Source organism: Amblyraja radiata, chromosome 1, assembly GCF_010909765.2.
Source record: "Amblyraja radiata isolate CabotCenter1 chromosome 1, sAmbRad1.1.pri, whole genome shotgun sequence".
Classification (NCBI taxonomy): Eukaryota; Metazoa; Chordata; class Chondrichthyes; order Rajiformes; family Rajidae; genus Amblyraja; species Amblyraja radiata.
In genome coordinates this window covers 107,191,381-107,213,868 of record NC_045956.1, presented here as the reverse complement: position 1 = coordinate 107,213,868, position 22,488 = coordinate 107,191,381, and the positions used below count along the sequence as shown (strand labels likewise).

Here is a 22,488-nt window from a genome sequence, read left to right as displayed (position 1 = left end):
GGGTGCCGTCCGATTGTGCTTGTCTATACATTCTATATATATATACAGTGTCAGAGTATCATTAAATTTCTTGCATAATTCACTTGGAAGTCCATCTGGGCCTGGTGCTTTACCAGTTTTAAGAGAGGTGGCTTTTTGAATCTCTATAACATGGAGATCAAAGTTAAGACCATTGCATTATTCTTCACTCAAATTAGGGAGATTGCATTTATTAAGAAAGTCATTCATGACAGGGGAGTTTGCGGTGCACCTGGGCATATATAGGCTGGAATAAAACTGGAGGAAACTATCATTTATGTCTTTGGATTTTGTTAGAGCTGTTCCATTGTTACTCTTAATTTTATGTATTGCGGTCTTCATTTTTATTAGCTGTCATGCCAATAATTTGTGCGGTCTGTCTCTGAATTCGAAGTATTCTTGTTTGGTGTATAAAAACGCCTTGCTTATTTTTGCAGAGATTTATTGATTATATTGATATCTCAAATTTGCTATTTTCCTATGTAAATCAGGGGAGGGAGAGAGTGCGTTTTCCCTGTCCAATTGTTGGATCTGTTTTTCTAATTCTTCTATTTTTATTTTATTGTTTTTTTTTCTTGCAATTTCGATTGAGATTACACATCCCCTCAAATATGCATTAAATGGCTCCCACAATGTGGCAGGGGTGGTTTCTGGGATATCATTTGTTTCAAAATAAATATTAATTAGGGTTTTTAAATATTCACAAAACTCTTTTTCAGTTTAGTAGCTGCGGGTTCAGTCTCCAGGTTCTATATGATGAGGTCATGTTTTCGAAGTACAGCAAAAAAGTGAGAGGACTGTGATCTGAGATCCCAATATTGTCATATTTATCATTTATTGTAAAGGGCATTCATTTTGTATCTACCAAGGAGTAATCGATTCTACTGTATGAGTTATGTCCTGAGGAGTGAAAAGAGTAGTCTCTACCAGCAGGGTTCTCGATCCGCCATACATCTGAAAGATTCATATTTTTGAGCAACGTATTTAGGAGTTCGCTTGAATTGTTCCTTGGGATCTTTTTGGTGGATGATCTGTCAAGATATGGATCCAAAACAGTGTTAAAGTCTCCTCTTATTATTAGGCTCATTTGAGATATAGCAGATATAAGGGCAAAGACATTTGAATAATGAAGCGTTGTCTATATTGGGTGCGTATATATTACCTAGAGTTAAGGTTGTATTGTGTATTTCCCCTGTCATGACCAGATATCGTCCTTCCTTGTCAGCAATTGTTTTGTTATGAAGTTCTGCAGTTGTATAGGGCTCTGGTGAGACCACATCTGGAGTATTATGTACAGTTTTGGTCTCTAATTTGAGGAAGGATATCCTTGAGATTGAGGCAGTGCAGCGTAGGTTCACGAGATTGATCCCTGGGATGGCGGGTACTGTCATATGAGGAAAGATTGAAAGACTAGGCTTGTATTCACTGGAGTTTAGAAGGATGAGGGGGACCTTATAGAAACATATAAAATTATAAAAGGACTGGACAAGCTAGATGCAGGAAAAATGGTCCCAATGTTGGGCGAGTCCAGAACCAGGGGCCACAGTCTTAGAATACAGGGGAGGCCATTTAAGACTGTGAGAAAAACTTTTTCACCCAGAGAGTTGGGAATTTGTGGAATTCCCTGCCACAGAGGGCAGTGGAGGCCAAATCACTGGTACCCGGACGTGGCGCCGACAGACATGAAGCCGAAGCAAATGTCGAAGCCAAAGAACCAAATGGAAACGAGGCTGAAACGTCAATAACCGAAAGAGTCCGAAGACGAAACGCCTACTAACCGAAAGGATGGGACGACTAAATGCAAACTAAATGAAAGGGCGGGACACCTAAAAGCCAACGAACCGAAAAGCCGCGTCGCCTAAAAGCAAACTTACCGAATGGCCGCTCTGTCGAAATGCCACCTACCCGAAAGGCGCATCACCTACAGGCCAAATGACCAACTGCCGCTCAACAGAAACATCCAATAACGGACATGACGTTACCGTGGGGGCAGGACTTGTCAGCGATTGGTTCAGACCCCAGCGTCCATCACATCACTGTGAAAGCATGAACATTGTCCCACCGGTTGGGTCACTGTGTGACAGCAGCCTCATCGGCTGGGTCACTGTGTGGAGGGGGGAAATCACCCTGGTGTGGAGGTTGGGGTCGGTGGCGGTTGCATCGCGGTCAGTGACTGTGGGACGCTCCTGCGGGTGGAGACAGAGGAGAGAGACAAGGCGGAGAGAAGGGGTGAGAGAGAAGGGAGAGGTGGGGGGGGGGGGGGAGAGGAGGCGGAGAGAGATAAGGGGGAGAGAGAGAAGGGGGGGGGAGAGAGGAGGGGAAGGAAGAGGAGGAGAGAGGAAGAGTGGAGAGAGAGGAGGAGAAAGAGAAGAGGGGAGAGACGGAGGAGAGAGAAGAGGGGAGAGAGAGGAGGAGAGAGAAGAGAGAGAGAGAAGGGAGAGAGAGAGAGAGGGGGAGAGAGAGAGAAGAGGGGAGAGAGAAGGGGGGGAGACGGGAACGTGGGGTTCATTTTCCCGCACGCCGTAGGTGAATGGGCAACCTGAACCCAAGCACCAAGTTGAAAGCGGCTGAAGGTGTGCATCGCTCGGGACACCCGCTGCGGGTCGGGTGGAGTGGAGGTTTGGGACAATGTTCATGCCTTCACAGTGATGTGATGGACGTGGGGGTCTGGGACCAATCGCTAACAAGTCCCGCCCCCCGGCAACGTCATGTCCGTAATTTGAGTTACCGTATTTCCCGGTGACGAAGACACACCCCATTTTGAGTTGCTAAATTTTGTAAAAATGCTGATGGGTTTGGTTTAGTCAGTAGAAAGGAGAATGTGAAATTCTTCAAGGAGGCAATGAGGACCAGGGGAGCCTCCATCTTCGCCTGTCCCACAATGCGTTGTGCCGTTCAGGTCTGAGGGATGGGCCTTCCTGGCTCAGGGAGATCACATAACGGGGAGAGAGAGAGAGAGAGAGAGAGAGCGGAGAGAGAGAGAGAGAGAGAGAGAGCGAGAATGCGAGCCCAGGATGGAGCAGCCAGCCTTCTGCCCAGTAGCTACCCACCAACCACCACCACTGGTTGCGCCTGCGCCTAACGATGGCAGGCGGGCCGGCAGAAGGCGCTGAGGTGGCGGCCGGTTCCGCTGTCCGGTCCCGGCGGCCAATCACAGCCACTAGAGCTGCTGAGTGAGTGAATGAGTTGCTGGCATGATCCCGACCCCCTCCTTCTCAACGCTCCTGCCCTTCCCACAACTTTACCCCTGGCGACCCAGCCAAGTTTACTACTTTGTGCAGCCCAGACGTGCTGACCCGGGCCAGACTCCCCACACGCTCTGGAAAGGAACTCTCTACCCCCCTCCCCCCCAGCAGCGCTGTCCATTTACAGCCGCTCCTCATTTCACACAGATCCAGGGTCGAAGGCATGGCAGGTTCCGCGGAGCAATCGCTACGAGAGTGGCATTTGTCGGCCAACTCCACTCCACTTAAATTGTGCTAATCTTAAAGACAATTTAAGATCAACATCCGCTCGGCAGCTCCGCCGTTGCCGCTGCCAGCACAGGCCTCCTTGCCTCCTTGCCTCCTTGCGTCAATGTGCCTGGGCACCGCGGTCTCAGGCCCGGGAGGAAGTCTGCGGGCCGGATAATTACGGGAAAAAAAAACCGCCTGCGAGTTAGATGATTTCGGGTTAGGGGCTGCATTCGGCCCAGGGGCTGTAGGTTGCCCACCCAAGCATTACACCTTGGTTTGGGAACAGCTCCACCCAAGACCACAAGAAATTGCAGTGATTTGTGGACGTAGCCCAGACCAAGACACAAACCAACCTCCCATCTATTGACTCCATTTATACCTCACACTGCCTCGGCAAAGCCAGCAGCATAATTAAGAATCAGCCACTCCCTCTTCTCCCCTCTCCCATCAGGCAAAAGATATAGAAGTGTGAAAATACACACCGCCAGATTCGGGAACAGTTTCTTCCCAGCTGTTATCAGGCAACTGAATCATCCTACTTCAACCAGAGAGCAGTGCTGAACTACTAACTACTTCTTTTGGCCTATCAAGTCTACTCTGCTATTCAATCATGGCTGATTTATCTCTCCCTCCTAACCCCATTCTCCTGCCTTCTCCCTATAACCTCTGACACCTGTACTAATCACTAATCTCTGCCGAAAAAATATCCACTGATGGCCTCCCCAGCCTTCTACGGCAAAGAATTCAACAGATTCAACATCCTCTGCCTAAATACATTTCTCTTCATCCTAAAAGAACATCCTTTAATTCTGAGGCTATGACCTCTAGTCCTCGACTCTCCCACTAGTGGAAACATCCTCTCCACATCCACTCAATCCAAGCCTTTCACTATTGTGTATGTTTCAATGAGGACCGCCCTCATTCTTCTAAACTCCAGGCCCAGTGCTGACAAACGTTCATCATTGGTTAACCTACTCAATCCTGGGATAATTCATGTAAAATCCTTGATTGGACTTTGCTGGCATAACCTTGCACTAGACGTTATGCCCTTATCATGATCTGTACACTGTAAGTGGATCGATTGTAATCATGTATTTTCGTTCTGCTGACTGATTAGCACACAACAAAAGCTTTTCACTGTACCTTGGTGCATGTGACAATAAACTAACCTAAACTGAAACTGAATTATGTCCTCTAGTCTTAGAATCCTCTAACTTGGGGGGAAAAAGCTGTGAGCGTTCACTTTACGCATGCCCCTCATTATAATATAAAATTAAATTAGGTTGTCCCTCAGTCTCCTATGCTAAAAGAAAGTCCCAGCTTATCCAGCCTCCCGCAAGACCCAGTAGCATTGTGGCGAATTTCTTTACACCCTTTCCACCCTAGCCTCATCAACCTTCTTGATGACCCCTTCAGAAGATTTAACAAAATACAATTTTCATGCACAAAGCCATGCTGATTAGCTTTTAACAGTCCTTTCCTATCCAAATGCTGATATACTGTATGCTGTCCCTCAGAATTCTCCAACAACTTTCCCACCACTGACGTCTGGCTCAGCAGCTTGTAGTTCCCTGGCTTTTCTTTGCTGACCTTCTAAAATAAAATTAAGCTCTCCTCCAGTTTTCCAGAACTTAACCTCTCGCTAAAGAGGTCTTCCCACAGGTCCAAGGCTGCACTTGGTCAAGCCATGTGGATCTTCTTCTTCTTGCGTATGGCCTAAAGTTGTAGACCTTTTTGTAATGTTCGTGCATATCGGGTTGATTGCATTTGTCGAACAGGGTGGACCACGTCAAGGTTGCAATCTTCCACCCCAGGCCATGTGGATGTATTAACCTTAACACACTTTAAAACCACTAAAGTCTCTCTTCAGAATTCATACATGGTCTAAGACATTACAACATATATTTCAATTCTTAACTTCCATAAAAACTGATAAGGAATATTCATTTAATAACTCCTCCAGCTCTGGTGGCTCTACACAAAGATAGCCATGCTGATTTTTAAGTGATTCTTAATACTACTAATATACCTGTGGAATGTCTTTAGATTTTCTTGTACCTTGCCTGCCAAATCCATATCATGTCCTCTATTTAACTCCTGATTGCCTCATTAAGCATACTCCTCCACTTATACTCACCAAGGGATTTGCTTGATCCCAACTGTATGCATCCTATTTCCTGACCATAATATCTCTCATTAATCGGGATTCCCTGTCTTTCTCAGTCTTGTACTAATCCTAACAGGAACATGTTCCCCTTTTGCTCTTGCTGCTCACTTTTGAAAGCCTCCCACTTGCCTGTCACCCCCTTACCGGCAAACAGATTCACCCAATCAACCTCTGCAAGCTCTTGCCTAGTGTCTCCAAAATTGGCTTTTGTCCCTATCTATCCCAAAGTGCTCGCCCATTGACACTTCAGTCACTTGCCCTTCCTAGTTCCCAAAGAGAAACCCTAGTGTTGCATCTTCTCTACTAGGGCCCTCTGTATATTGATTAAAGTCATTTTCTTGGACATGTTTAACAAATTCCATTCCATCTAAGCCCTTTGCACTAGGTGAGACCCAGTTAATATTAGGGAAGTTGAAAACTCCCACCAATACTACTCTATTATTCTCTATTATTCTTACAGCTATCTGTAACCTCCGTAAACAGCTGCTCTTCTAATTCTCACTGATTATTGGGGGGCTCTCATACAGTCCCATCAAAGTGATCATTCCCTTCCTGTTTCTAAGTTCTACTTATATAGCCTTCTGGATGATCCCTCAAGAATGACGTCTCTGAGCACTGTAGTTATGCCCTTGTTTTCCAAAAAGGCAACCTCCTCTTCCTCTCTATCACGCCTGGAAGCTTGAGCTGCCAATCCGGCCCTTCTCTTAACCATGTTTCTGTTATGACTATAATATCCCAATCCCCTAAGCAATTCCATGCTGTGGGATTGTCAGCCTTAAAGGGCTTTCTCACGGTGCGACCTGAAGCAAGACTTAACAAGAGTTTAACATCGTGGGAACCTTCTGCGATAGCAGTACGGCATTCGTTGTCCACCGAGGACCTCCGTGGCGCTAACGGCAGGTAGTCGTGTAACTTTGTAAGGTCGGGAGAAAATTCAAAATTTTTTGAATTTCTCCAAGAGTGACTTGAGCAGCGTTGCAACATTGTATGAACGCAGATGCCAGTGCGATATCCGTGCGATATCTGTAATGACTCTTGCGGGTACCGTGGGAACTCCTGCGAACGGTAAACCCGGAAGCTTGACAGAGGGGACATAAGGTGAGTAAAAAAGGTGGTCTCAGTATCGCCAATGGACCATGTGTCCATCGAGGACGTCCCACCTAATTGTCATTGTTTGAGAATCTTTTTCACAGTAAGACTTGCAGAGATGCCTCTCAGAAAAGCGCAAAGAAAGGGGCCAAAGAAAGTCAGAAAGTTTTTAGCCATGCAGGTAAATGAGGAGGAGACTCAGCAAGAGAGACAGGTGGAGAGGCAAGAGGAGATGCCAGAGATACCACTGCCTGTGGGCTCCTTGGAGCAGGGAGAGGGTGATCAAGGTGGATTTGAGATTGCCTCCCCAGTAGCTGTTGCCTCCCCAATAGCCTCAGCAGACGATAACATAAAGGGAAGATGGCAGAAGGTAAGGCCATATAACTTCAACAGGGAACAAGAGGGGGAACTGGTGGAGGGGTACCAATGCAATGAGATTCTCTTTGACAAATCCAGAGAGGATTATAGAAATAGGGAGAGAAAGCGCAACCTGCTGGAGACGAAGGCTGTGGAGTATCCCGGGTGCTCATGTGAGTGGTGATGTGATGCTCATGTTGGTGGATCCACATTTTATTATATCCTGAAGTGTGATAAAGCTTTTACCTCAGCATTTTGATTGTCATTGCTTGTTTACCTCACTGCTAAATAAATTTATTTTTTACTATCAGCTTGATGTCTGCAAATCATCATTAATACATCACTACAAGATGAATGTCTCTAATGTTATAATCCCTCTCATGCTGAAACACAAAATACCTTAATGGAGGTAATATAATCACATTTTCACTCATTTACATTTTTGAGTGTGCAGGACCCTGAAATGTTCAGCTATTTAAACGTATTCTTCACCTCTTGGTAGAAAATGAAATAAGACAATCAGCACGGTAAATGTGATACAAAGTCTTTATTCCTATTTGACAATATAAGAAGACGAATTCTGTCACATAGTGAGAGGAGATGCATCACACAAAACATTTGTCTGTAAAAGGGCCTCGCAAACACGAAATACAACAAATGAGGCACGCGAGATTATTTAAAACACATTATATCCATCAACCTCCGCTACAAGCGTTAACTCAGGCATTTAAAGGGACAATGCAATGTTCTAAACGGCAGGTTTTACGGACGAACATCTTATAGGAAGGACTTTTCAGAGGACAACACTAGGAAATCAGCTTATAACATGCAGTAGTGTTCCTGTGGTCGGCTACCCATCAATATAGCTGTCCTGCCACGACACACTCCCCAATTGTGAATTGTAGTAAGCGCAGAGATGGTCTCTTTGCTCTTTCACACTGGATGTGCCCGAATTACCTTTCAAACGCTGCAGTGAGACCATTTTCAACTTGTTCGCACCACTTCTCCAAGCACCTAGTGTTACTTCCCCTGTGTCACTGTCCACTATGTCACCGTCCTGGATGGATGTTGCTGATCCAGCAGCTGCACTTCTCATTCGGATCAGGTTGTGCAGAACACATGCTGCATATACTATACTCTCCACATTCTTGGGCCTCTGCTCCATTGTCTTGAGCAAGCATCTAAATCTGTTTGCCAAGATGCCAAAATAATTTTCTACTACCCTCCTGGCCCTTGACAGCCTGTAATTGAAGATCCTCTGTTCCTAGTTAGATTCCTCTGTGGATATGGCTTCATAATCCAGGGGCTGTAGTGCAAAGGCTTCATCAGCAACCATCGCATATGGGATGTCCGGGCTGTCTTCTCCTGACAGAGGTTCTGGATCAGGCATGCCTGCTGTTCCACCTTCCATTTTCTTTCCAAGCCAGGTTTCTTTCCAAATCCGGCCATCACCAACACTTCCAGGTGTGCCCACATCCACATACAGGAAGTTGTAGTTATAATCAACCACCGCCATGAGTACAATTGAGTGGAATTTCTTGTAATTGAAATAATTTGAGCCACCTCCGGGCGGTTTACGAATTGCCACATGCTTGCCATCCAAAGCCCCACATGTGTGAGCAAAGTTCCACCTGTTTTCAAACCCCAGTGCAACTCTCTTCCACGCATCTGGTGTACTGGGGCATTCCATCACTTCAGCTGAATAAAATTGGATGATCGCCTCACAGGTTTCTCGGACAATACCACAGATGCTATTGGTGGCGACAAGAAAGTTGTAAGACAGACTTTTATAAGAATCGCCTGAGGCCAAGTAGCGGAGGGTGATTGCTATGCGCAACCCTGGTTCCAGTGCCTTTCTCATTACAGTGTCAGTCTTCTTCAGCAGAGGTCCCAAATTATTCTTTAACTCATTAAAGAGCTCGGGTGAAATTCTGACAAAGTTTTTGAATGCACTTTTATCCTCTTCGCACAGCACATTAAGCAGTTGCTCATATTGTCCAAATTGAGGTCTCCGTTGAAACATGGGCTTAACCCAGTGAGACTTCCTCTTAATTCTCTTTTTAATTAATCTCACCCTTCTGCCTTCACGCAAGCGTTTTCGATGCACATGTTGCGCTAATGCATACAGCGCATCAATGAAAATAACAACCAGCCTGTACTCGAACCAACTTTGTATAGGCATGTCTGCAAATGAGCCAATTCTACGAACGGAGGATATTTATATAGTGTGTGAAAAAAATGACATCATTTGTGCCACGTGATTAACTACACTACAGTCCACGATGTTCATTCACGATTAACGGGAAAGATCGGGAGACGGACAAGTCACTCGCACAAATGACAGAATTGCCGAGTACCGTGGGAACTCTTTATCTACCCCCCGTTATATCGTGCGGAACTCGTGCTGGACCACGACCACTTCACTCTTGTGACATCTTGCGTCAGGTCGCACCGTGAGAACCGGCCATTACCTGTTAAGCCTCTAGCATGAAATAAATTAATTTTAAATCAGTGGTCTTTCCCATCTCTTTGTGTGCATCTCCTCGTCGTGTGTCCCTTTGACTTCTGTATTTGCCCCAACTTCTCAGCTTCTTTGTTTTTGTTCAGAAACCCTCTCTTCGGCCAATCTAGTTTAAACCCTCCTGAGTGGCACAGGCAAACCTACTTGATAATGAAATGTTCTGGCTGTTTATTTCACAAAATAATAAATGCTATGTGGAACAAATGATTGTCTTTATGTCTAGCAATTTATGAAATAGAACATTTATAATGCTGCTTCTCAGGGGAATAAAACAATTGTTACCTTATCTATCATCAATCAAATTTGTGATTGGTAAGCACATTACTTCCATGGGCACCATGATTCTGACAATAAGTCCTGCACATTTACACTCAGCTGTCAGATGGATGTTCAGGAGTTCCATGAAGACAACGGTATCACACAAACTCTCTCCTGGAAAATCTGCTTTTGTTCTGAACACAAGAGAAAGATGAAATCACTGACAATCTTGCCAAAGATGTATAACCTCTGTACTGTAAAATCTAATTAATATCCTTTACATGCCAATTTCTGCTGCATTTTAAGACTGGGATGTATCATATTCATCAATGCAAAGTTATTTCAGATCAATGTCTTCTCAAAAATACTCCATTTATGAATTTTGTTTTAAGTTAACAATATTTCCAACCGGTTTGCTGTCTCTTAGGAATCAACCCCAAGCTTCTGAGTTGGAGCTGTCCAACGTTAACAACTGTAATAACAATGATGAGTAAGTATTCAGTTGTATTTCTGAAATTATGAATTGTCACTGTACATTTCATAAGATTCTTTCAAAAAACATGCACGTATCATATATATGAGGCAGAGTGGCATCCTCTCCATTGAATCAGAAGATTCAAACCCTATTTCAAGCATTTGAGAACATAATATGGACTGGCATTTCAATTAAGTGCTGAAGGAGTACTGACTTCAGCATTCATTCATATGAAATGTGAAGTCCATCTGCCCCTTCAGATATAGATAGTTTGTCCATGGTTAACATTTAACCATGCGCAATCAACATGGGCAACATACTGTATAATGTTGTCATTTATTCATTTGTGTTAGAGAGAATACAAAGATTGGTTGCCACATTACAGCAGTGACTACACTTCAGAATTACTTTATTAATTATAAAGCGAATTGAGTTATCCCGAGCTTCGGAAAAGGGCTATGTAAACTCAATTGTTACTTAATCTCCTATTAACTTTTGGACCGTCCTATTAAAATAGAAACATTTCAATAACATCAGAATTTAAATATGCCACATTGTGAAAGCCTCAATTACGGTGAATGATGGGTTTATAAATATTAATTATGGCATACAGAATCTATATATTACTAAAATTCTCATCTTGTTTGTTTCTATGCCTGTGATTCTGTCTGTGTCTGTCCATGTGCTCCCGGAACTGCACCAAAACGGTACACGATAGCGCTACAATTTTTGGCCCACCTTACTCACCATTGTCCTGGGGTGTGCTTTAGCCACGCTTCGTTCAGATTAATGGTATATTTTATAAGTTATTCACATTTTAAACTTTAGAAAAAAACACTTTACAAAACTATTTTTCCACTTGCCCTGCCCGTCAGCCGCTTTCGACGTCACAATGGGATCCGTTTTCATTAACAGCTAACATTGTGTTGAGGTTACTTTATTGAGAATTGCATTAAAAGGGTTAGGGGGGAGGGGAGGGGGTATGGAGGAGAGAGGGGTTATGGAGGGAGAGACGGTGTGACTGAGGGTAGGGTAAAGGAGAGGGAGGGAGAGGTGAGGGAGGGAGTGGGGGAGGGGAGGAGGAGCGGGGAAAGAAGAGGGAGGGTGAAGAGGAGGGAGTGCTGGGGATGAGGGGGAATGGAGGAGGATAGGGGTAGGAAGTGGGATGGTGAGGAAATGGAGGAGGTGGGGGTGAAGAGGGAGGAGGGGAGGGAGGAGGTTATGGGAGGAAACAGAGGAGGGTTGGTGGAGGGTGGGGAGAGGGAGGATAATGGAAGAGGGGAATAGGGGAGTGAAGAGGGAGAGTGAGATGCGTTCACATTGATCTTATATTTTACAGGTTATTGCCATTTTGAACTTTAAAAACGTCGCGGTCACGATCCCACTTGGCGGCCACGCCTGCACAGTTGGGGAGGGTTGTCGTGACTGATGTCACAACGGAGTTCTCTGGCGTCACAACTGGAACCCTTCAGCCATGCCTGCGCTGTTGGGGGCTATGGATCAGTGTTGGAATAATGCCTTGGGCCCAGTGGTCTAGCTCCTGGTCTAGTAATACATACTACATACTACATAGTAATACATACTACATACTACATAGTAATACATACTACATCCGTCGCCTATTTCCTTCGCTCCATAGATGCTGCTGCACCCGCTGAGTTTCTCCAGCATTTTTGTGTACCTTTGATCTTCCAGCATCTGCAGTTCCTTCTTGAACACTAGTAATACATATGATCTTCACTTTCAGAGAAAAAGAAAAAAAGAAAGAATCCAAAAAGAATAAAAAAGAAAAAGGGTGAGTGGAAAGTATATTCTGTTGAAACCATTTTTCACATTGAACAAGTGTCAAATATCAATCTATGTTACAGTAAATCTGATGGCAAAAAAGAAAAGAAAAAGGATAAAGAGAAGAAAAAGGACAAAGAGAATAATAAAAATAAAGAGGAAGAAAAAGGGAAGGTAGAGAAGAAAGATGAGAAGAAAGATGAGAAGAAAGATGAGAAGAACGACGAGAAGAATGACGAGAAGAACGACGGCAAGATAAGCCTGGCGGAGTAAGTGTCCTTGGATTTTATCCCGTTCAATAAAGTGTATACGGTGTGGGGATTTAAGTTTTGGACATGCTTTTATTTTATGTTTATAAACATGGAGACTCAAGGGATGCAATTAATTTATAGTATTATAGTAGAATTGATAGCAATCCTTGCTAAGGGTATGGTTGTGCATTCCTTATGTTAATGGACTAGTTGCTAAAGTTCTGGATCATGGAGACAAAAATTGGGATCACTCCATGGCCAGTGGGAAAATTAATTTCAAGAAATTGAATGAAAATCTATACATAACTAAAACTCTGATCTTGTTATCTTCCGGTTTGCACAGTCTCTCTATTTGCGCAATAGCGCTATGATTTTTCGCGAGCTCACTCGCCTTTCTCCAGTGCTGCGAGTAAACCAAGTTTCGTTCCATTTGTTGAATGTTGTAAAAGTTAGTGAGGTTTAAAAATCTTTAAAACCGCGCGTGCGCAGATCGATCTCTTCTCCTATCACTCCCCGGGACGGTCCGCCCCTTCCTGCGCCATCGCGACTTTACTGGATCTGAGGATGGCCGGCGGAGGTCTCCAACCGGACATAATTTTCGGAGGGACCTGAGGCAGCCCGAACCAGCCCAGCCCGAACCAGCACAGCGTCGGAGACCCACAACCACCGCCTTCCCCCACATACCCCTCCCCCGCCCACACACCCCTCCACCGCGCACCCCTCCATCCACAACCCTCCGCCCACATACACCACCCTCCCCTACACACACCCCTCCCACCACTCCATCACACACAACCCCCTCCCACACACCCCTCCCCTCTCCCACACCCTTCCCGCCCACATACACACCTCCCCTCCCACCCCATCCCCCCCACCCACACCCACAATCCCCACCCACACCCACAATCCCCTACCCGCCCACACACCCCCCTCCCCCCACAACCACACACCCACCCCCCGCCACACCCCCCCCGCCCACACACATACCCCCACCCACACACCCCCCACACACATACCCCCCTCCCACACACCCCCATCCCACACCTCCCTCCCCACCCACCCACCCAGCCCCCTCCCACACACCCCACCTCCCACAAACCCCCCGCCCACAGCCCTCTCCCCTAACACCCCCCAAACCACTCCCCCCACAATCCAACCCCCAGCCCACGCATCCCCTCCCCCATAACCTACCTGCCCTCACACCCCTCCCCCCACAATTCCCCCTCCTCACCACACCCCTCCCCCCACACCCCTCCCCCCGCCCACACACCCCTCAATGACTATCAAGTCAAGTCGTCACATTTATTTATATAGCACATTTAAAAAACAACTCTCGTTGGCCAAAGTGCTTTACATTTGTTATAAGAATAGCACAACAAAACAGACTACATATATATATACATGTAGCCCTCACTCAGAGGACGTCAGGAAAGGCTTGTGAGTATAGATAAGTCTTTAGTCTTGACTTAAAAGAGTCGATGGAGGGGGCAGTTCTGATGGGAAGGGGGATGCTGTTCCACAGTCTAGGGGCTGCAACCGTAAAGGCGCGGTCGCCCCTGAGCTTATGCCTAGACCGCGGGATATTCAGCAACCCCAAGTCGGCAGATCTGAGGGGCCTGGAGGTGGAGTGGTGGGTGAGAAGACTTTTTATGTAGGTGGGAGCAAGCCCATTGAGGGCTTTGTAGACATGGAGGAGTATTTTGAAGTTTATACGGAACCGCACAGGGAGCCAGTGGAGAGAGGCCAGGATCGGGGTGATGTGGTCCCTTTTTCGGGTGCCCGTCAGGAGTCTCGTTGCGGCGTTTTGGACCAGTTGCAGGCGGGACAGGGAAGATTGGCTGATGCCAGTGTAAAGGGAGTTGCAGTAATCTAGGCGGGAGGAGATGAATGTGTGAATGATCTTTTCCAGGTCATCAAACTGGAGGAATTGTTATATTTTAGCTATCATCCGAAGCTGAAAGAAGCTAGCTTTTACCACGGCATTGATTTGTTTGTCAAATTTCAGTGCTGAGTCAAATATCACGCCAAGGTTTTTGACGTGAGGTTTGAGTAATGGGGTAAGGTTTCCAAGGCTGCCTGCTATCGTTTTGATTGAGTCCGAGGGGCCGAGAAGGATGACCTCAGACTTACTCTCGTTTAGTTGGAGGAAGTTCTGGGCCATCCAACACTTTATATCCTCGAGGCAGTGGGTAAGGTTAAACAGATTTGATTGGTTGTCGGGCTTCAGGGGGAGATAGAGTTGTGTATCGTCTGTGTAGCAATGGAAGGAAATGCCGTGCCTTTGAATGACTTGGCCTAAGGGGAGCATATACAGGGAGAAGCGAATGGGGCCAAGGATGGAACCTTGTGGAACCCCACAGCAGAGATTAGCTGGGGAGGAGCATGAGTTGCCTATGTTAGTAGAGAAACTCCTACTTTCGAGGTAGGAGATGAACCATCTCAGGGCAGTGTCATCAATACCAACCCCGTACCGGAGACGGTCAATTAGGATGTTGTGGTCGACTGTGTCAAATGCTGCGCTGAGGTCAAGAAGGAGCAGAATTGCACAGTCGCCAGAGTCAACGGTGAGGAGTAGGACATTATGTACCTTCAACAAGGCAGACTCTGTGCTATGGTGGGCCCTGAAACCTGATTGGAAAGTTTCCAAGATAGTGTTTTGGTGAAGGTAAGGTATAAGTTGATTACCTTATCAAGGGTTTTTGAGAGGAAAGGCAGTTTAGAAATGGGTCTGTAGTTGCCTGGCAAGGTGGGGTTGAGGTTAGGTTTTTTCAGGAGTGGTTGGACCACCGCATGCTTGAAGCAGGTAGGTACAGTGCCAGTGGCCAGAGAGCTGTTGAAGATGGCGAGGATGCTGGGACCAGCTGTTGTAATGACGTCCTTTAGGAGGGCAGAGGGGACAGTTTCGAGGGGGCAGGTAGTAGGTTTCATGGCTATCGACCAGTAGCACTAACATCTGTGGTGATGAAGTGCTTTGACAGGTTGATTATGGCACAAATCAACTCCTACCTCGACAAAAACCTGGACCCACTGCAGTTCGCTTACCGCCACAACAGATCAACAATGGATGCGATCTCGCTGGCCCTCCACTCCGCTCTGGACCACTTGGACAACAAAAACTCATGTCAGGCTATTATTCATTGACTACAGCTCGGCATTTATTACCATCATCTGCTCCAAGCTGGTTACCAAGCACTCAGATCTGGGTCTCTGCGCATCCATCTGCAATTGGATCCTTGATTTCCTAATTCACAGACCACAGTCTGTCTGTATTGGTGGAAATGTGTCATCCTCGATAACAATTAGCATGGGAGCACCTCAAGGCTGCGTGCTCAACCCCCTGCTGTACATACTCTATACTCATGACTGCGTAGCCGGACATAGTGCAAACTCCATCATCAAGTTCGTCGATGACACCACTGTTGTGGACACATCACTGATGGGGACGAGTCAGAGTATAGAAGAGTGATCGACCGATTGGTGCCAGCACAATAACATGGCTCTCAACACCAGCAAAACCTAGGAACTGATTGTGGACTTCGGAAGGGGTAGGATGGAGACCCAACGTTCCATTTATATGGTGGAAAAGGTTAAGAACTTCAAATTCCTGGGCGTGCATATTTCCGAAGATCTTTCCTGGTCCCAGAACACTGATGAAATCGTAAAGAAAGCACATCAGTGCCTCTACTTCCTGATAAGATTACGGAGAGTCGGTAAGGAGGGCTCTCTCGAACTTCTACAGGTGCACAACGGAGAGTATGCTGACTGGTTGCATCGTGGCTTGGTACGGCAACCTGAGCGTCCAGGAGCGGAAAAGGCTGCAAAAAGTTGTAAACACTGCCCAGTCCATCATCGGCTCTGACCTCCCCACCATCGAGGGGATCTATCGCAGGCGCTGCCTCAAAATGGATGCCAGCATCATCAAGGACCCACACCATCCTGGTCACATACTTATCTCTCCGATGCCATCAGGTAGAAGGTACAGGAGCCTGAAATCTGCAACATCCAGATTCAGGAACAGCTACTTCCCCACAGCCATCAGACTATTAAATACAACTTCAAACAAACTCCGCTCGGTCCGCATTAACCAACCTGATTTCCCGGTGGCTCAACATTTCAACATTTCAACTCCCCCTCCCATTCCGAATCCGACCTTTCTGTCCTGGGCCTCCTCCATGGCCAGAGTGAGCTCCACCGGAAATTGGAGGAGCAGCACCTCATATTCCGCTTGGGCAGTTTGCACCCTAGCGGCATAAACATTGACTTCTCCAATTTCCGGTAGCCCTTGCTGTCTCCTCCCTTCCTCCCCATCTCAGCTCTCCCTCAGCCCTCGGGCTCCTCCTCTTCCTTTCTCTTTTCTTCTCCCCACCCTACATCAGTCTGAAGAAGGGTTTTGGCTCAAAAAGTTGCCTATTTCCTTCGTTCCATAGGTGCTGCTGCACCCGCTGAGTTTCTCCAGCACTTTTGTCTACCTCTGAACTATAACAGCCTATTGCACTTTATTTGTTTATTTATGTGTGTATATATATATATTCCATGGTATGTGGTCACACTGATCTGATCTGTATTTATGCCTACAATATTCTGTTGTGCTGCAGCAAGCAAGAATTTCATTGTTCTATCTGGGACACATGACAATAAACTCCCTTGACTTGATTAATTGGTGTAAAGCCTAAGTCTAAGATTTGGAATGTTTCTGTTCAATGGTTACTTATTTTGGAATTGAATTGCCGTTTTCACCTAGAAAGCTGTAACACATAATATACTTTTTCAGCCAATATAAATTTGGGATGTTGTGTGCAGTTGTGGTCACCCCAATACAGGAAGGGTATGGAGGCTCTGAAATAGCTGCAGAGCGGTTTACCAAGATGATGCCTGAAATAGGAGAATAATTTGGATATTAGGAGAGGTTGGTCAAACTTGGATTGTTTTCTTTGGAACGTCAGAGGTTGAAGTTGACCTGACAGAAGTATATGAAACTATGAGAGGCATACATAGGGTAGACAGTCAGAACCTTTTTCCATGGGTGGGAATATTAAAGACTAGAGAGCACAGCTTTATGTGAGAGGGGCAATGTTTAAAGGAGTTCTGGGAATAGGAAAGATGTCAAGTTGGAAAGGGTACAGCGAAGATTTACAAGGATGTTGCCAGGACTCGCGGGTCTGAGCTCCAGAAGAACTTTAGGCAGGCTGGGAGCACAGGATGTATAGGGGTGATCTTATAGAGGTGTATAAAATCACGAGAGGAATAGATCGGGTAGACATACAGTCCCTTGCCCAGAGTAGGGGAATTGAGAACCAGAGGAGATAGGTTTAAGGTGAAGGGGGAAAGATCTAATAGGAATCTGAGAGCTAACTTTTTCACACAAAGGGTATATGGAACGAGCAGCCAGAGGAGTTAGTTGAGGCTGGGACTATTGCAATGTTTAAGAAACAATTAGATGGGTACATGGATAGAAAAGGCTTAGAGGGATATGGGCCAAATGCAGGCAGGTGGTATTAGTGTAGGAGGGACATGTTGGTCGATGTGGGCAAATTGAGCTGAAGGGCCTGTTTCCACACTGTATGACTCTATGAGTTGTGAGGTACAAATATTTTTACACAGAGGGTGGTGAGGGCCTGAATATGCTGCCAGGGGTAGTGGTGGAGTCAGATATGATAGTGACATTTAAGAGGCTTATGGATAGTTTGCGATATGCAGGTATATACAGTGGATCATGTGAAGCAGATGATATTAATTTATCTTGGCATCATGTTCGACACAGAAATTGTGGGTCAAAGGGTCTATTTCTGTACTGTTCTAGATTCTTTGTTGTTCAATGTAGTTGTTCTTCATTCATTCAATCACTCATAATGATTATATTTTTTAAATGTAATATAATTTTACCATAATGGAGATTTAACTTCTGTGCAGTTTGTTTAGATGGACAAAAAGGATACCCGTTTTGGACCCAGCAGGAAACGTGTACTACACTTGGCTCATGATAATTACTATGCCAGTGATGTATAACTGGACATTGGTCATAGCAAGGTAGGTTGGGGCAGGAATCGTTGTCATTTGTTAACATACAGTGGTGCATTGACAGAGCATTTGAGAGGTTGTATTCAAAGTGCTAATATCTTTCATGGGAATTATTTTAGAAATCTCAGTGGGTAGACAAATAAATGTGTTGCTGACTTACTTTAACTGTAAGTTAGAAGAAATGAATATTATGCCGAAGCCTGAGAGTCTAGCTAAACCATGAATTATCATGCCTTTACAAATCCTAGAAGGAAAAGTGCTGTTATTGAAATTCAATAATGAAAAACTCATAATTTAAAAAAAGACACTGCTGATCCTCTTGAATATGATAATTAGTTGAACGTTTTACTGTAGAAAATATAACCATATTTAATTGAATGAACGCGTGTTTTCCCATTTCCTGTTTAGAGCATGTTTTGATGAACTCCAAGCAGATTACTTGATCGCATGGTTCATCCTTGATTATGCATCAGATGTTATTTACATCATTGACATGTTGTTAAGGACAAGGACAGGTGGGTGTGCGTTTTATTGTTTTGTGGAGTTATTTTTTATCTGCATGAGGACAATTTTTAATTGATCCACTTGGCTGAAACAAAGCGTTGGCAACCTGAAAATCTGAAAATACTCAGTGCCCCAGGTATCTTCCTGTTTCAGGCACGAGCCTCATTTCAATATTATAATTGGGATAATCAGATCCCAGCAAAATGCTTAAGTAAATAATGGTCCATAAAGGATCTGCATAACAAAAACTACATTATTGTTTTATTTAACGTTTCGATGTGGCCATGAAAAGCAAGACTCCTTGTTTTGATAAAGGTAAAGGTTTGAAAAAAATCCAGAGATCCATGTTATTTGACTGCTTTTGACTGCTTTTGTATAGATTTACACAGAAGCTTTACACAAGATATTTATTGCTATTATTTTAATATAGTATGTTTCAATTGTGCTTTCTTTAAGTTTAGATAGTGTCCATTGCAGCATCCTGTTCCATATTGCACAGTGTGCATCCTTGCAGAAAATGTTTTCTAATATCTTTAATACTTTATTTGCCCCTTACAGGTTATCTGGAACAAGGTCTCTTAGTCCATGATGAAAAGAAGCTCAGAGAAAATTATTTTACTACACTGCAGTTTAAATTAGACATTTTCTCACTCATACCAACTGATATTCTGTATTTCCTTTTGGGACTAAAATATCCAGAAATTAGATTAAATCGTTTGACTCGGATCAGTCGAATGTTTGAGTTTGTGTCAAGAACTGAAACAAGAACAAACTACCCGAATATTTTCAGAATATCCAATCTTGTCATGTACATCGTAATTATCATCCATTGGAATGCTTGCGTGTACTATTCAATTTCAAAGGCTATAGGGTTTGGAACGGACACATGGGTATATCCAGATGTAACCATTCCAGAATTTTCTCGGCTTGCTAGGAAGTATATATACAGCCTCTATTGGTCAACACTGACACTGACCACCATTGGGGAAACCCCTCCTCCAGTATTGGATTCAGAATACTTTTTTGTGGTGGGCGATTTCTTGGTTGGAGTGTTGATTTTTGCCACCATTGTTGGTAATGTTGGTTCCATGATTTCCAACATGAATGCAGCTCGTGCAGAGTTTCAATCAAGGATTGATGGCATCAAACAGTACATGCGCTTCCGAAAAGTCAGCAAAGATTTGGAGAAGAGAGTTATCAAATGGTTTGACTACTTGTGGTCAAACAAAAAAGCTGTAGATGAAAGAGAGGTCTTGAAGTATCTTCCAGATAAGCTCAGAGCAGAGATTGCAATCAACGTCCATCTGGATACACTGAAGAAAGTTCGCATCTTTGCAGATTGTGAAGCTGGTCTGCTAGTTGAGTTGGTATTGAAGCTAAGACCCCAAGTGTATAGCCCCGGCGATTATATATGTCGCAAAGGAGACATTGGTAGAGAGATGTACATCATCAAAGAAGGGAAGCTGGCAGTCGTTGCTGATGATGGAATTACTCAGTTTGTGGTTCTCAGTGATGGCAGCTACTTTGGTGAAATTAGTATTCTGAACATCAAAGGTAGCAAAGCTGGGAACAGAAGAACAGCAAACATTAAGAGTATAGGCTACTCAGATTTGTTCTGCCTCTCGAAGGATGACCTCATGGAAGCCCTCACAGAGTATCCAGATGCAAAAGCTATGCTGGAGGAAAAGGGGAAACAGATTCTCTTGAAGGATGGTCTTCTGGATCTGGATATTGCCCTGCTTGGAGCTGATCCAAAGGATATAGAGGATAAAGTGACAAGACTGGACCTTGCAATTGAGCATCTGCAGACCAAATTTGCTCGCCTTCTGGCCGAATACAATGCTGCACAACAGAAGCTAAAAGAAAGAGTGATGAAGATTGAGAACAAAATAAAACAATCAGGAGTACAGTTTGATTATTCAGGACTGATAGATGTTGAAGTAAAGGCCGAAGATGAAGAGATTAAAAAAGAATAGTATAAACATGGAAATTAATAATACAATTTTAATGTTTTTAACGTGATTGAGATACATCTCAGGAAGAAGATTCACAGAAAAATTGAAATGTTATGAAAAAAAACATTTTAATGTGCTGATGGCAAATTTTATACATAGACGTACAATAGAAGCTGTACCTATTAGCAGGTGGTTCAAGGACCAGTCAGCACAGATTTAAAGTGTTGGCCAAATGGTAGAAGGGGCAATATGAAGACAAGCATTTTACACAGAGAGTAACTACGACTTGGAACTTATTACCTATGAAGATTTGAATCAAAATTCAATGACTATTTCAAAAGTGGATTAGAACTCACTTGAGGAAAGTAATTTACAGAGTCTGGGTAAACATGACTTGCAGATTACTCTACCATTGATGGGCTGAACGGATTTCTTGAGTGTTCTATGATGCTGTAAATATTGATGCAAAATAGATGCCAACTCATTATTGGGACTTTATTGGAAATTTTATTGCATATTATTGTTAGTGATCTTTTTTGTTTCTTTCAGTCCCCAAAGTAAAATAGCTATGTTGTGTATTTGTCAATAATGTTTTCTGCTGTAGCCCATACAGCATCGGTATGAATAAGGAAAGTTGTATTTATATTTATATAGAAATTAGAAATTCTTCAGAATTCCTCAACGTTTAAAAAAAAAGAAGGTTGTATTCAAAGAACATTTATTGCATTTATGTGATTATTAATATACAACACACAAAATATAAAATCACCTTTTTAAGAAATGCACCATCAGAATTTGCAGGTTTGCATAAGCATAACCGTACATTTTCTTAGGTTGAGACCCCAGTATTACTGCCCAAAGCAATCCAGATGTACCTGAAAACATACAAGGCATGGATCTGTTTAAGGGGATCCACCATACAGCCCCTTTTGGGAAAATCCCTGTTTTGGATACGGAGTATGATAGTGGGGGTGGGCAATGCTAAATGGGAACCTGTCCATATTCCCATAACGGCATACTGAGAAGCCATAAAGAAATCAGAGAAAAAATAGTCGGGCACATACAGGTGGAAATCAATCGAACTGCAGTTTCCAGCTATAATAGGCCAGTATGGCTGGTTAAGAAAACTGATGGCAACTGGTGAACAACAGTCAACTATTGCCAGTCAAATAAGAATGCACCCCTTTTAACAGTCACAGTATCTGATGGCCAATGCCTTGCACTCTATTCCTATTGCTGACAAATCCCAAGATCAGTTTGTCTTCACTTGGAAAGGGAAGCAGCACACCTTTGCCGTTTACTGCAGGGGTATATAAACAACCCCATATTATGTCATGGAGTAGTGGCCACACACCTAGACAAATGCTCCCTAGCCCCCTGACATTAAGGTGGCTCACTATATTGATGACATATTGTTACAAGGACCAATCAAGAAAGATGTCTCAGAAGCTCTAATCACTTTAGTAGAACATATGAAATTTCGAGACTGGGAGATTAACCCAAACAAGATACAAAGACCCAATTTTGGCCGACAAAATGGCTAAATAGTGCCTCCGTGCCCCTGATGCAGCCATTTGCTACATGCCTGTAATCGACTGCTGTCCTGAACTAGTAAAACTAGGACAGGCAGGGGTC

At 44.3% G+C, this 22,488-nt stretch overlaps 1 protein-coding gene across 1 annotated transcript in view; it reads left to right on the top strand.

The window, feature by feature from the left end:
- Positions 1-20,874, top strand: part of cnga1 (cyclic nucleotide gated channel subunit alpha 1) — a 35,438-nt gene extending 14,564 nt beyond the window's left edge. The window contains exons 2-7 of the mRNA XM_033034140.1: positions 10,293-10,355; positions 12,088-12,135; positions 12,209-12,394; positions 18,296-18,403; positions 18,803-18,909; positions 19,457-20,874. Coding sequence (XP_032890031.1) covers positions 10,293-10,355; positions 12,088-12,135; positions 12,209-12,394; positions 18,296-18,403; positions 18,803-18,909; positions 19,457-20,874 — 1,930 coding nt within the window. The remainder of the gene's footprint in view (positions 1-10,292; positions 10,356-12,087; positions 12,136-12,208; positions 12,395-18,295; positions 18,404-18,802; positions 18,910-19,456) is intronic.
- Positions 20,875-22,488: the final 1,614 nt, after the last annotated feature.